This window comes from Culicoides brevitarsis, chromosome 2 (assembly GCF_036172545.1).
Source record: "Culicoides brevitarsis isolate CSIRO-B50_1 chromosome 2, AGI_CSIRO_Cbre_v1, whole genome shotgun sequence".
Classification (NCBI taxonomy): Eukaryota; Metazoa; Arthropoda; class Insecta; order Diptera; family Ceratopogonidae; genus Culicoides; species Culicoides brevitarsis.
The window spans coordinates 13,125,643-13,136,559 of record NC_087086.1 but is presented as its reverse complement, the minus strand read 5'-3'; the positions used below and the strand labels follow the sequence as shown (position 1 = coordinate 13,136,559).

General features: G+C 31.0%; 2 protein-coding genes across 4 annotated transcripts; one reads left to right on the top strand and one right to left on the bottom strand.

The window, feature by feature from the left end:
- Positions 1-1,193: 1,193 nt before the first annotated feature.
- Positions 1,194-3,688, top strand: LOC134831282 (conserved oligomeric Golgi complex subunit 7-like). Its single transcript, XM_063844977.1, has 2 exons — positions 1,194-1,372; positions 1,432-3,688. The coding sequence occupies exons 1-2, from the start codon at positions 1,370-1,372 to the stop codon at positions 3,559-3,561; spliced, it is 2,133 nt and encodes a 710-aa protein (XP_063701047.1). The 5' UTR covers positions 1,194-1,369; the 3' UTR covers positions 3,562-3,688.
- A 1,491-nt stretch (positions 3,689-5,179) lies between these two features.
- Positions 5,180-10,146, bottom strand: LOC134830916 (protein Star-like). 3 transcript variants are annotated; one of them, XM_063844531.1, is made up of 5 exons: positions 9,916-10,146; positions 9,068-9,447; positions 6,610-7,049; positions 6,366-6,536; positions 5,180-5,876 (listed from the first exon to the last, which is right to left on the bottom strand). In XM_063844531.1, exons 2-5 carry the CDS (start codon positions 9,396-9,398, stop codon positions 5,673-5,675), a joined length of 1,146 nt encoding a protein of 381 aa, XP_063700601.1. In that variant the 5' UTR covers positions 9,399-9,447; positions 9,916-10,146; the 3' UTR covers positions 5,180-5,672. The 3 variants fall into 3 exon arrangements, with proteins under 3 accessions (XP_063700601.1, XP_063700600.1, XP_063700602.1); XM_063844530.1 differs by having other exon boundaries at positions 9,068-9,450; positions 9,920-10,146; XM_063844532.1 differs by having other exon boundaries at positions 9,920-10,146.
- Positions 10,147-10,917: the final 771 nt, after the last annotated feature.

Here is a 10,917-nt window from a genome sequence, read left to right as displayed (position 1 = left end):
TTTTTCGAGACATATCTCGCATTACAAGAAAGTAGCCGTGAGCTAAATTACACGGATGAACTAATATATTAAAAAAAAAAAGAAGAAGAGTTTATACTAAAAGTGCCTTGACTTGAACGTCATGACCTTTTAGCTCGTAGCGATACGGATCTGGGGAAACGTTTCGCACCTGTGGAGGAGTGTAGGAAAAATTTTTGATGAATGAAATTCCTTTGCAAATGCTGCTGTGTGTGTGTGAAAAATTTTTCCTATGTAGGTTGAGGCAGGTTGAAAACAACGCTTTACGCCAAATATGCAGCATATAGCGATTTATTGCGGATGACAGAGGGTGTAGAGTAGAGGTTTATTTATAGAACGGATTATGAATAAATTATAATTTACCCAGGGCTTAGCCAAAGTCAATTGTAATGCTAATTAATCGTATTGTGGCGGAAAACGTGTCGTGACTCATTAAAAATGCATGATTTTAGCGAATTAATTATTTGTGAAGGGGAGTTTTGTTGATTTACGCACAGAGTGAAGTTGAGAGGTTTGAATTATTTTTTAATGAGGATTTTCGAGAAAGTTCAAAGCATGTTCATTAGCTTTCGGGGCTAAAAATTTATATTTTTTTGAGTATCTTTAACGAGATTTCTTAAATGAAATTTAAAGTTGATTAAATGTGTGCACTCCAGAGCTGAAAATAAAATTTTAGGCTGTTTTCGGTATTTTTTAGCTGATTTTTTAGGCTGTTTTCGGTATTTTTTTAGATGATTTTTAGGCTGTTTTCGGTCCAGAGCTAAAAATAAAATTTTAGGCTGTTTTCGGTATTTTTTAGCTGATTTTTAGGCTGTTTTCGGTATTTTTTTAGATGATTTTTAGGCTGTTTTCGGTCCAGAGCTGAAAATAAAATTTTAGGCTGTTTTCGGTATTTTTTAGCTGATTTTTAGGCTGTTTTCGGTCCAGAGCTGAAAATAAAATTTTAGGCTGTTTTCGGTATTTTTTAGATGATTTTTAGGCTGTTTTCGGTATTTTTTAGCTGATTTTTAGGCTGTTTTCGGTATTTTTTAGCTGATTTTTAGGCTGTTTTCGGTATTATTTAGCAAATAACGGCATACGAATTCATATTGCACTCTCGTCACTATGGATTTCATCTTGAGGTACAGGTCACTATGGATTTCGCATGACATTCAGTCACGATAAATGTAAACAAATCGAAAAATTCGCTGAAATTAATTGAAAATCATTGAAAATACGTTCGCTAAAAACATTTAGAAGATAATTTGTACCAATTAAAGGCAGTAACTTACCAAATCCGTAATTGACAGTCCATAACTTCTTTGAATTTCATCAAAATTTTAATTTTAGCTGAAAACGACACGTAATCAAGATGGTATGAACTAACTTTTAATTTTTTTTGTTCAAATTTAAAACAATTCTTACCTTCCACAGGACGTTTCTGACTTCTCAAACGTCGAATTCTCCGCCACTGATTGGGTAAACAAGATTTTCACCGACAAATCCGCAGATCAGCAAAGCAAAGAAGCCACCGTCACATCTTTGGTCAGCAAATTACAGCTTTATGTGCAACAAGTCAACGAAAAAATCGAAGATACAAGTCAAGAAATTCTGTATAGCTTACCTTCGATCATGAAAGACGTCCAAAATTTGCAAGGACAAGCTGTTACCTTAAAATCCAGCATCTCCGAGGTCGAACGAGAGATCGCAGCAGTGCAAGAAGAAACCTCCAGCGGCATCGATCGCTTGGAATACTTGGATAACTTGAAGACACAATTGCAAATTGCCAAACAAGGATTGCAAGAATCTGATTCGTGGGGTGCCTTGACGACCGAACTCGAAGATTTGCTTGAGCGAAATGACATTACGACTGCCTGTGATAAATTAATGGCTTTGCAACAGTCGTTAATTGCGCAAAAATCCCTTCCTGGGCAAGTTGAAAGAACGCAACAAGTGGAAGACTTCAAAAATCGGTTAGAAGCCTTGGCGAGCATTCCCGTTGTTCAGAGTTTCACAAGTGGAAATCTCGATGACGCGAAAAAATATGTAAAAATTTTCGATAGTATGGATCGTTCGAAGCAATTAAAGCACTATTATCGCTCCGTGCAGAAAAGTAACTTGCAACGACAATGGGCTGAGATCTTGGAACTTGCAGAAAACTCAAATTCCGATAGATTTTTGCGAGATTTCTACGATTTACTGCTGGAAAATTGTCAGAAACAAGCAAAATGGTGCAATAGCGTGTTTTCGGATCCAGATCAAGCTGTTTACACAATTTCTGAGTTGTTAGTGTCGTTACAGCCGAGTCGCGAAACAGCAATTCAAGCAGCTTTGAAACGTTCGAACGAAAAGTTGCAAGTTTTGAGGGAAGTATCTGCCGCTAATGTTCACTTTAGTCAAATGTTACAATCACAACTCGAGGGAAAATCAATTTTGCAGGAACCATCATTGTCAAAAGCTATTTTTGGGTATTTTTCGTCGTTCATGGGACAATATTTGGATTTGGAACAAAATACATTGGCTCAAAATGTAGCAAATTTATCGTTAACTCACAATAGCAGCTCAGCAAATGCTAAAGTGATCTTTTGGATGGATGAGGCAATCAAACGATGTGAAGAAATAACACAAAATTGTGCAATTGGAACTTTGGTGACAATTTTGAATGACATTTTCAAGGCTTATTTGGAGAAATATCGTAAGGCACAGAAACAAATTGAGATAAGTCGTTCAAATCAACTCGAACAACAAGATTGGAGTTCCTTGCAAATTTGCATCTCTTTGATGAAATTAGTTGGCGAACTAAAATTGCATCTCGAGGACATCGAGAACAAAATTGAAAGTGCAGTTCTTGCTTTGGATGAAGATTTAACTGCAAACCGCACTTTTCGTTATCAAATCACGACAAAACGTGAGGAAAAAGACTTTCGTCGACTGCTCCAAGTCATTAAAGAAAACAACAAACGTTCCCTCTTTCCATCAGTTTTGGAAAATCTTCAACCTTTATGTGGAGAAATCCATGATACCCTCCTTGCAATCATTTTTGCTCCAATTGAAGGTCATCTCAAGCAAGTCAGCACCCAAGATTTGTTCAATCAATCTAACGCAACTTCCGATTTGCCAGATTATAGTTTCATTCCTCTCGAGTATATCACTCTCATTGGCCAATACATTCTCACACTTCCACAACATTTAGAACCTTTGCTGATTTCTCAATCGGATGCCTTAAAAACATCTTTAGAACTCTCTGACACGAAATACGGCAAAGATGCAAATAGTGCGGATATCCTGTTGTCCCTCATTGCCGACGAATGTTGTGCATTGTACCAAGAACAGATTTCAGCGTTGACCATTTTGTCAAAAAGTGGCGTGAAACAACTCGCTACAGACATTGAGTATTTGGGAAGTGTATTTGAGGAATTAGGATTGTCCTTGGGAACGAATTTGCAACAGACAGTAACGCTCTTGAGAGCTCCAAGTGATAAATATTTGCAAATTAGTGCGGGAATGGATATTAGATTGGTCACTAAAATTAAGCAGATTCGGGAAATTGCTACAATTGAATAAGGATTGAATTAAAAAATTATGAAACTAAAAATAAAAACAAATAAAATGACAAATAACAAATAAAATTCAAATGAAGAAAAATTAGGCTGTTACAACGAATTAAAAAGTTTTATACTTACGAAAATTCTTACCCCATGAACTTATGTTTTTTTTTTTGTAACATTTCAATTAAAGAAAAATCTAATTAATTTTGAGTTATTAACGAGTGTCTTAAAATTTTGATTATTTATTTGCAAAATATCGTCAAAAAAATTTTTTTTTCAATTTCAATATGTAATGTCAAAAACAATTTTTTTCAAAAACTCACAAACTCAAGTTTTTTTTATAAAATTTTAGAATTAATTTAGAATTTTGAAAAAAAATCTATTATTAGGTAAATATCATTGCATATCGATTTGATAAAAAGACAGAATTAAAGGTACAAGATGGTTCCTTATAAGACGATATATTATTTCTTATGCCTCTTAATACATAATCATGTTCACCTGATCTAGATACAACCAACGAAATCATCAGCATATTACTTACTTACTTGTCTGAGAGACTGTTCTTCGCAATTCAATGAAAAAGTGACTGGGCGCCATAGAATTTTAACGCATATGCCGACATGTTTTACAAAATGGAGAAGATCAACAAATTGACGAGGTTGAAGTTCATGACCATAAGCAAATATTGACCTGCTTTTTATTAAGAGCATTAATGCTTCCACTTTCTAGAACACGAAACAACTGTTCAGATTAAAACAGAAACTTTTATCCAGCTCGTCAACCTTTGTTTACTCTCTTATTACTTTCACAAAAAAAACTATGCTCTGTTTTACGATTCAACATAGATACATGGAAAGTAGGTTTACCTTAATTATATTTTCAAAAATTAATTCAAAGATCTGAAATCAAACACTTTTGACAAAAAATATCTTGCAAAGATACTTACTCTTACATATTCATTTGCTCATCTACTGCCTCCTCCCCCAAAAAAATTTGTATTAGAAAAAAACTTTGCAAAAACTTCGAACAGCCTAAAATTTATTAAAACACATTTTTATTTTTTTTATATAATTTTTAACTTTAATATCTCTGAATTGCTTAATAAATTACACGTAGAGCTTTCTAAAATCTCATTTTCTGAACTTTTAAATTATAAATGTTTCATTTAAAAAAAAAATCATCTCCAACTAATAAGTCTTTCGATCAGCTGCTTTTTTCCTAATAAATATTTTTTTTGATTAGAATACTTTTTTTGTTCGCAAGAAGCTTCTGCTTACTAACTTAACTTCTATAAATATAATCATGAGCAATCGCATGATTAATATTTCTTAAAAAAATTGTCATGTTAAGGCAAGATTCTTGTTTAATTCTTTCACTATCTACTATTTCTTACTTAAAATATTGGTGTTTGATTCTATTTTAGTTTCGCGTTGGGAATGTAATTGAAGTCAAGCAATATTGAAGTGAGCAAAAATTCTTCTTTATCTAACGGAATATATTGCTTTTTTGAGTTACTTCTATAATACTAAATTTTAATAAATACTTTCATAAAACTACTGGTTTTTACTTTTTTTTTGTTTTTTTTTTCTCTTCTCTTAAACATAACTCTTAACACTAAAAATTAACATAAATTTAGCATTTACAGTATTTTATACGAAAATTTGTTGATTTTTTCTCAATAATTACAAAAATTGGAAACTTTTTTCTTCTTAATAATATTTTAGCAAAAAAAAAAAGTTTTCAAAAAAATATGAGCAATAATGATTTTTTTTTCGTTTTTTGTGTACAAATGATGAGGAGCAATACTTCCTTTGTATTATAACAAAAAATACCACAAAACATAAAGTTAACTTTTTAAAACTTTTTGAAAATTACATTCAAACAAAAAAAAAATCTCAAACATTCATTCATCATTCATACACGAATAGTTTTTTTTTTTTGCGATGAAAACTTTAAGTTTTCACATGCGAAGACGATAATGACGCGAAACAGACATACGCCCGATAAATGTCTCGTAATAAAAAAATATATATGTATAAATGTGTGAATGACAATTCCATTCACACATAATTGAGTTTTGACCTTAATGACCTAATAAATTACTCGAATTACGCTAAATTAATATTACAGATTCCGCGCGGAACCAATTTTCGTGAAAATGAGATTGTGGGATACTTGCGTTGCCAGTTTGTAGAAACGGCTACGCATAAAGTTGATCAGTCGCTTGGTGTAAAAGGCCGTTTCCATCTCGAAGTGATCAAAGTTGTGACTGAGATGCAGGGAAATTACGTTGATTTGTACTTTGTTCCATGGAATTGTTTGGAGAATCTGTAAAAATAATATTTTTTGATTAAAATTTTATTAAATATTTTTGTGAAATAAAAAAAAATAAAATAGGTAAAAATTTTTAAAAAGTTAAATTTAATAAAAAAAATAATTAAAATTAAATTCATTAAAAATTTGAAATATTTTGAGCTCAAAATTTTAATAAAAAAAAACAAATTTTGAAATTCAATTGTTTTTTTTTTTTTTTTAATTAAGGTCATAAAAGTTATAATTAAATTGATATTAGATATAAAAAAAAATTTAAAAAAAATAAAAAAAAAAATTTAAAAAAAAATTAAAAAATAAAAAAGCCTATAAAAATTAAAAAAAAAATAGAAAAATTAAAAAAAAAAAAAGTAGAAAAATTTTAAAAAATATTCACAAAAAATACCGAAAATAGCCTATTTTGATAAAAAATTTATTTTTCCAAACCATTAAATCTTCAGTTTTGAATAAAAAAGGGACTTTTAAAGAAAAAAAAATTCAACGTACCTCCAATTCCTGTCCTTGACACCCGAGACTCAAGACATCAATTTGTGTGTGATTCACGGCAAGCAGCAGCGTATAGAGCGGGAAACATTTGACACGAGAATGGAACCAATCCTCCTCATCCGTTACACTCGTAATTTTAACGTCATTCAAGTCCTCATGATGCAACGTTACCTAAAAAATTAAAAAAAAAACTCATGAAATTCGACACTCGGGTCATGTTTGTTTTCCATTTGGCAAAACGCACCTCTTTGGGATATCCGGTAGGACTGAGACACGCATGGATGACTTGCACGCCGTTTCGTCTCGCATTATCTTTGCGCAACGCAAAATACTTCCGTGGATCTGGCTCGACGATATATCCGGTCCATCCGAGTGTCTCGGCAAGCCATGGCGCTGTCATCATCGGTCCACTCGATCCGGTGAGTGATTGAAAGAAAACTCCTTTTTGCTTATTTCCGACTAATGACGCAATATCGCTCGCCAGTTTCGGCGTGAGTTCATGCGAATTCGTAAAGTTCAAATGCTCTGCAGGCCCCGAAGTGGCAAGGAAATTCGTCACCATGTTCGGGTACTTTTTCATATGCACTTCACGGATGTACGCAATGAGCGAGGGGTTATCTTGTTGCACACCCAGCAGATCGTAGTCCCGTGTCATGTTTAATCGGAATTGCTGGTGTCGGATCTCTGCAACAAAAAAAAAATGCTGGTAATGAGTAATTTCTTTGTTAAAAAATTGCAGACAGCAGTTGTTGGAGAGTGAAGCAAACAAAGCACATGTCACACTTCAATAAATTTATGGATCATCCTTTTTTTCTTCTTCATTGCTTCGATCTTTTTTGTTTAATTTTTTTTTTTTTACTTTTTTTTCAATCAACACACAAAAGAAACGAAGAACGTTGCGATCTTTTTTGTTTAATTTTTTTTTTTACTTTTTTTTTTCAATCAACACACAAAAGAAACGAAGAACGTTGCGATGGATGATTCAGTGTAAATAAGTAATTTAACATAATCCATCCCGAACGTAAGAATTTGATCATCTGTTGTCTGTCTGCAATTCTTATTAGAAATTCAGAGTTCAGACAGGTCAAAAATGCGATCAAATGTGATTTTTTCTGGAAACATATCGAATGCAGGATGCATTTGGAAAGCGGGTATCGGATTACATACGTGAGTCGTACGTTCGTCGTGTGGACAGAAACTTCTTAGTTTTTAGGACGGTACAATTATTAAAAATGTTTTCGATTTTTACCTTTTTTATTTTTTTTTTTTAAATTATGAAAGGTAGTTTTTGGTCATTTTTTATAAAATAAATAAAATTTAAAATTGAAAAATTTTTTTAAATCCAGAAAGAATTTATATATTTTTTGAATTTTTTTTTAACTGAAAAATTTTTGATTTCGATGAAAATAATTTAAGTTCAATTTTAATAATAATAATAATAATAATTTAATTTCAAAACCTTCAAAAAGTACTAAAGGCGAAATTTTTAAAGAATTTTTAATTAATTTAATTAAATTAAGAATATTAATTTAATTAATTTTTGTGGTCAATATTTTCTTCATAATTTAATTTTAAAATTCCATTCATAACTGAAGCTGACAGAAAATTTAAATTTTTTTATTTTTTTTGCTCAAATTGGCTCAAAAATTCTTAAATTTTGCAAAAATTTGAAAGTTAATTTTTTTTAATTAAAAATTATTCAATAACAGTAAATATAAAAAAATATATTTAAGTAAATATTTAATTCAACCAAAAAATAATTTTTAAAAAAATTTGTAAATCTATTTTAAATCTATTTTTATTCAATATTTTAATAAAATTGGCCGAAAATTCTTATTTTTTTTGTAAAAATTAATTTTTTTTTATTTAAAATTATGTAAATGAAAAATATATTCAACCATAAAAATTTCAAAAAATTATCAAATTTACACTTTTTATAAGTACTTAATATTAAATAGCTTCAAAAATAGAATATTCGAAAATTCATGGAAAAAATAATTTCTTACAATAATTTTGAAACTTTTCAAAAGTAAAAACTTTATAAATAAATTTTCTAAAAAACCTGAGAATTTTTCCAAAAATTATATTAAAAACGGAAATTTTTAAGTTTTTTGAAAAAAATTATTCAAAAATAACTAAAAATTGAAATTTTTTAAGCTTTTTAAAAATTTCTGAATTTCTAAAAAATTAAGAAGTTAAAAAAATTGAAAACACTTTCAAAAATTGTGCCTGCCTTTCGCTCTATCTTTTGTGTTTATTTTCTAGATCATCTCTCGGTCGTCGATGTCGAGACGTGCATGTTATTTTCGTTTCCTTTTTCGCCGTAATTCACATCTGGCAGTGCATCGACAAACAAACATACTTCCAGAAGAGCGCAGCGCAGGTAGAATCGGTATTTTTAATTTTTTTTAGTGAATGAGCGTGCCGTGCGTCGTTCTTCGTCGTACTTAAGACGCCCACAAATTTTCGTCTCGTACGAACGTAATCTCTCAATTTTTTTTTCGGGTTTTGTGTAATTTTAAACAATTTTTATGAAGAAAATGTGTTACTTTGTGTGTTTCCAGCAGATGCTGTGACATATGCTCTCTCGCTCCATACGGGAGAAAAAGGTTAACACAACATTTTAATAGTTTTTTAATTGCCTGCGAGTCATTCCGACGAAAAAATTCTTTCGAACGTTGGAGATATGAAATTCCACTTACCTGTCGTGTCGATGTAGACAATGAGAATGCTCATGACGGTGGCGAAGGAGATGACGCATAGCAGAATGGGCAGCAATTGGCGCAGTTTTGATGGCGTATCGGGCTTGAGGGTGTCTGGAATGATCGGTGGTGTCGTTTTCAGCGAAGATGCCGCGTGGTACGTGGATGGATGTGTCGTTACGACGCCCGTCGACAAGTTGTAGTGATTCACTTCATCTTCTTTTGGGGCGGCGGACAAATTTCGGGGCGTCAGTACGATACCATGTCCGAATTTTTTGAACATTCTCGTGCTTTTGGATGGATTTGTTGCTTCTTCGACTCTTGATTTCATCTTTTTTTCGATTTTTTCAGGAAGTAATTTGTTACCTACGATGTGATTGCTGCTGCGAGAGACAAGAAACAGGAAAATGAGAGAATAGGAATTAGATTTTTTTATTTTTTGTTGTAAATGTGCCAGGATGTCGATCTATTGTTCCGTCCCGAATTCCCAGTCAAACATAAGTCAATTATGGTTTTTTCTTCTCTCTACGGATGAATGGAAATTTGAATAACAAAAGCCGATCAGGGGGTCTTTACTCTTTGCACGTCCGTACATTCGTTCCCGTTACGAGAAGAAGACGAAGAAAAACTCGGAAATACATAATTAATGCGCTCTAAGACGCATTATCGTCATATCGACCAATGGTCACTTCTTCACGTCACAAAATAAAAAGAAAAATATTCGCTGACGAGCGATTTTGGAAGGAAGTTGTCGTAATAACAACAAATAACTCGTCGATTTGTGTGTCAAGTCATTGCACCGTTGCCGTGCACGCCGTCGGAAGTTGCTCCAAAAGTGCTTAAATTACTTACCATGCACGACGTGTAGTATATCCAACAAGAAGAAGTTAATTAAATTGCTTCAGACATTTCTTGTTTTTCGATTTTTCAACGAATTTTTACAGATTTTGATTTTTTTCACAACACTAACACGATTTACGTGAATTTTAGGGAATATTTTTGGGATTTTTCGGGATTTTAAGGCACGAAATACGAGTAAAAATGCCTTGGAGTTGCGGACTAACTCGCCTCGATGTGTTGTTGTTTTTACAATACTGAAAAAGTGGCTCGTACAACACACCTGAACTCACGCGTGATTGGCTGTTGGAATGTGGTAGGGATGTCAAGTATGTGTATTAGTAAAATATTCGAAAAATATTCGATTTGTTTTTTAATATTTTTAAAGTTTCAAGTGAATTTTTGATTTAATTGGGTTTTTTGATGTTGAAAATAATTTTTTGACAATTTTTGTAATTTTTTCAAATAAAAATTTTTTATAGATTTTGTATGAAAAATAATACAAAATTATTACCGTTGGAGATTTTTAGGGATGTCAAAAGTGATATTTTAATTCTAAATTTTTTGTTTTATTTTTTTTTAATTTTTTTTTTAATTTTTTTTTAAATTTTTTGTTTTTAATTTTTTTTTTTAAATTTTTTTAATAATTTTTTTTTATATATTTAATTTTTAAAAAAATTATGATTAAATATGTGAAAATTTTAAATTTTTGTTTTTAATTTTGCAAAAAAAAATGTTTTTTTAAATGTTTTCAGGAAATTTTAAAACATAATAATTTTAACTTAAGTTTTAAGTTTTTCAAAAGAAAAATTAGGTCAAATTCAAACTTTCAATCTTTAATTTTTTTTTCAAAAAATGTTTGAAAAATGATTTTTTATTGAATTTTGACTTATTTGGAATTAAAGTTTAAGGAAAAAAAATTTTTAACACTTTTTAAGACTTTTAACACTTTTTAACCTTTAAATGAAAATTAAGTCAAAGTTTTTTCAAAAAAAAATTCTTTTTCATTTTTA

Excerpts from the sequence above, each read along its gene's own strand:
- LOC134830916 (XM_063844531.1), bottom strand. The coding sequence starts at position 9,398 with ATGAAATCAAGAGTCGAAGAAGCAACAAATCCATCCAAAAGCACGAGA. Across the intron at positions 6,537-6,609 it reads CTACCGGATATCCCAAAGAG|GTAACGTTGCATCATGAGGA; the intron begins GTGCGTTTTGCC and ends TTAATTTTTTAG. Across the intron at positions 5,877-6,365 it reads GTCAAGGACAGGAATTGGAG|ATTCTCCAAACAATTCCATG; the intron begins GTACGTTGAATT and ends TTATTTTTACAG.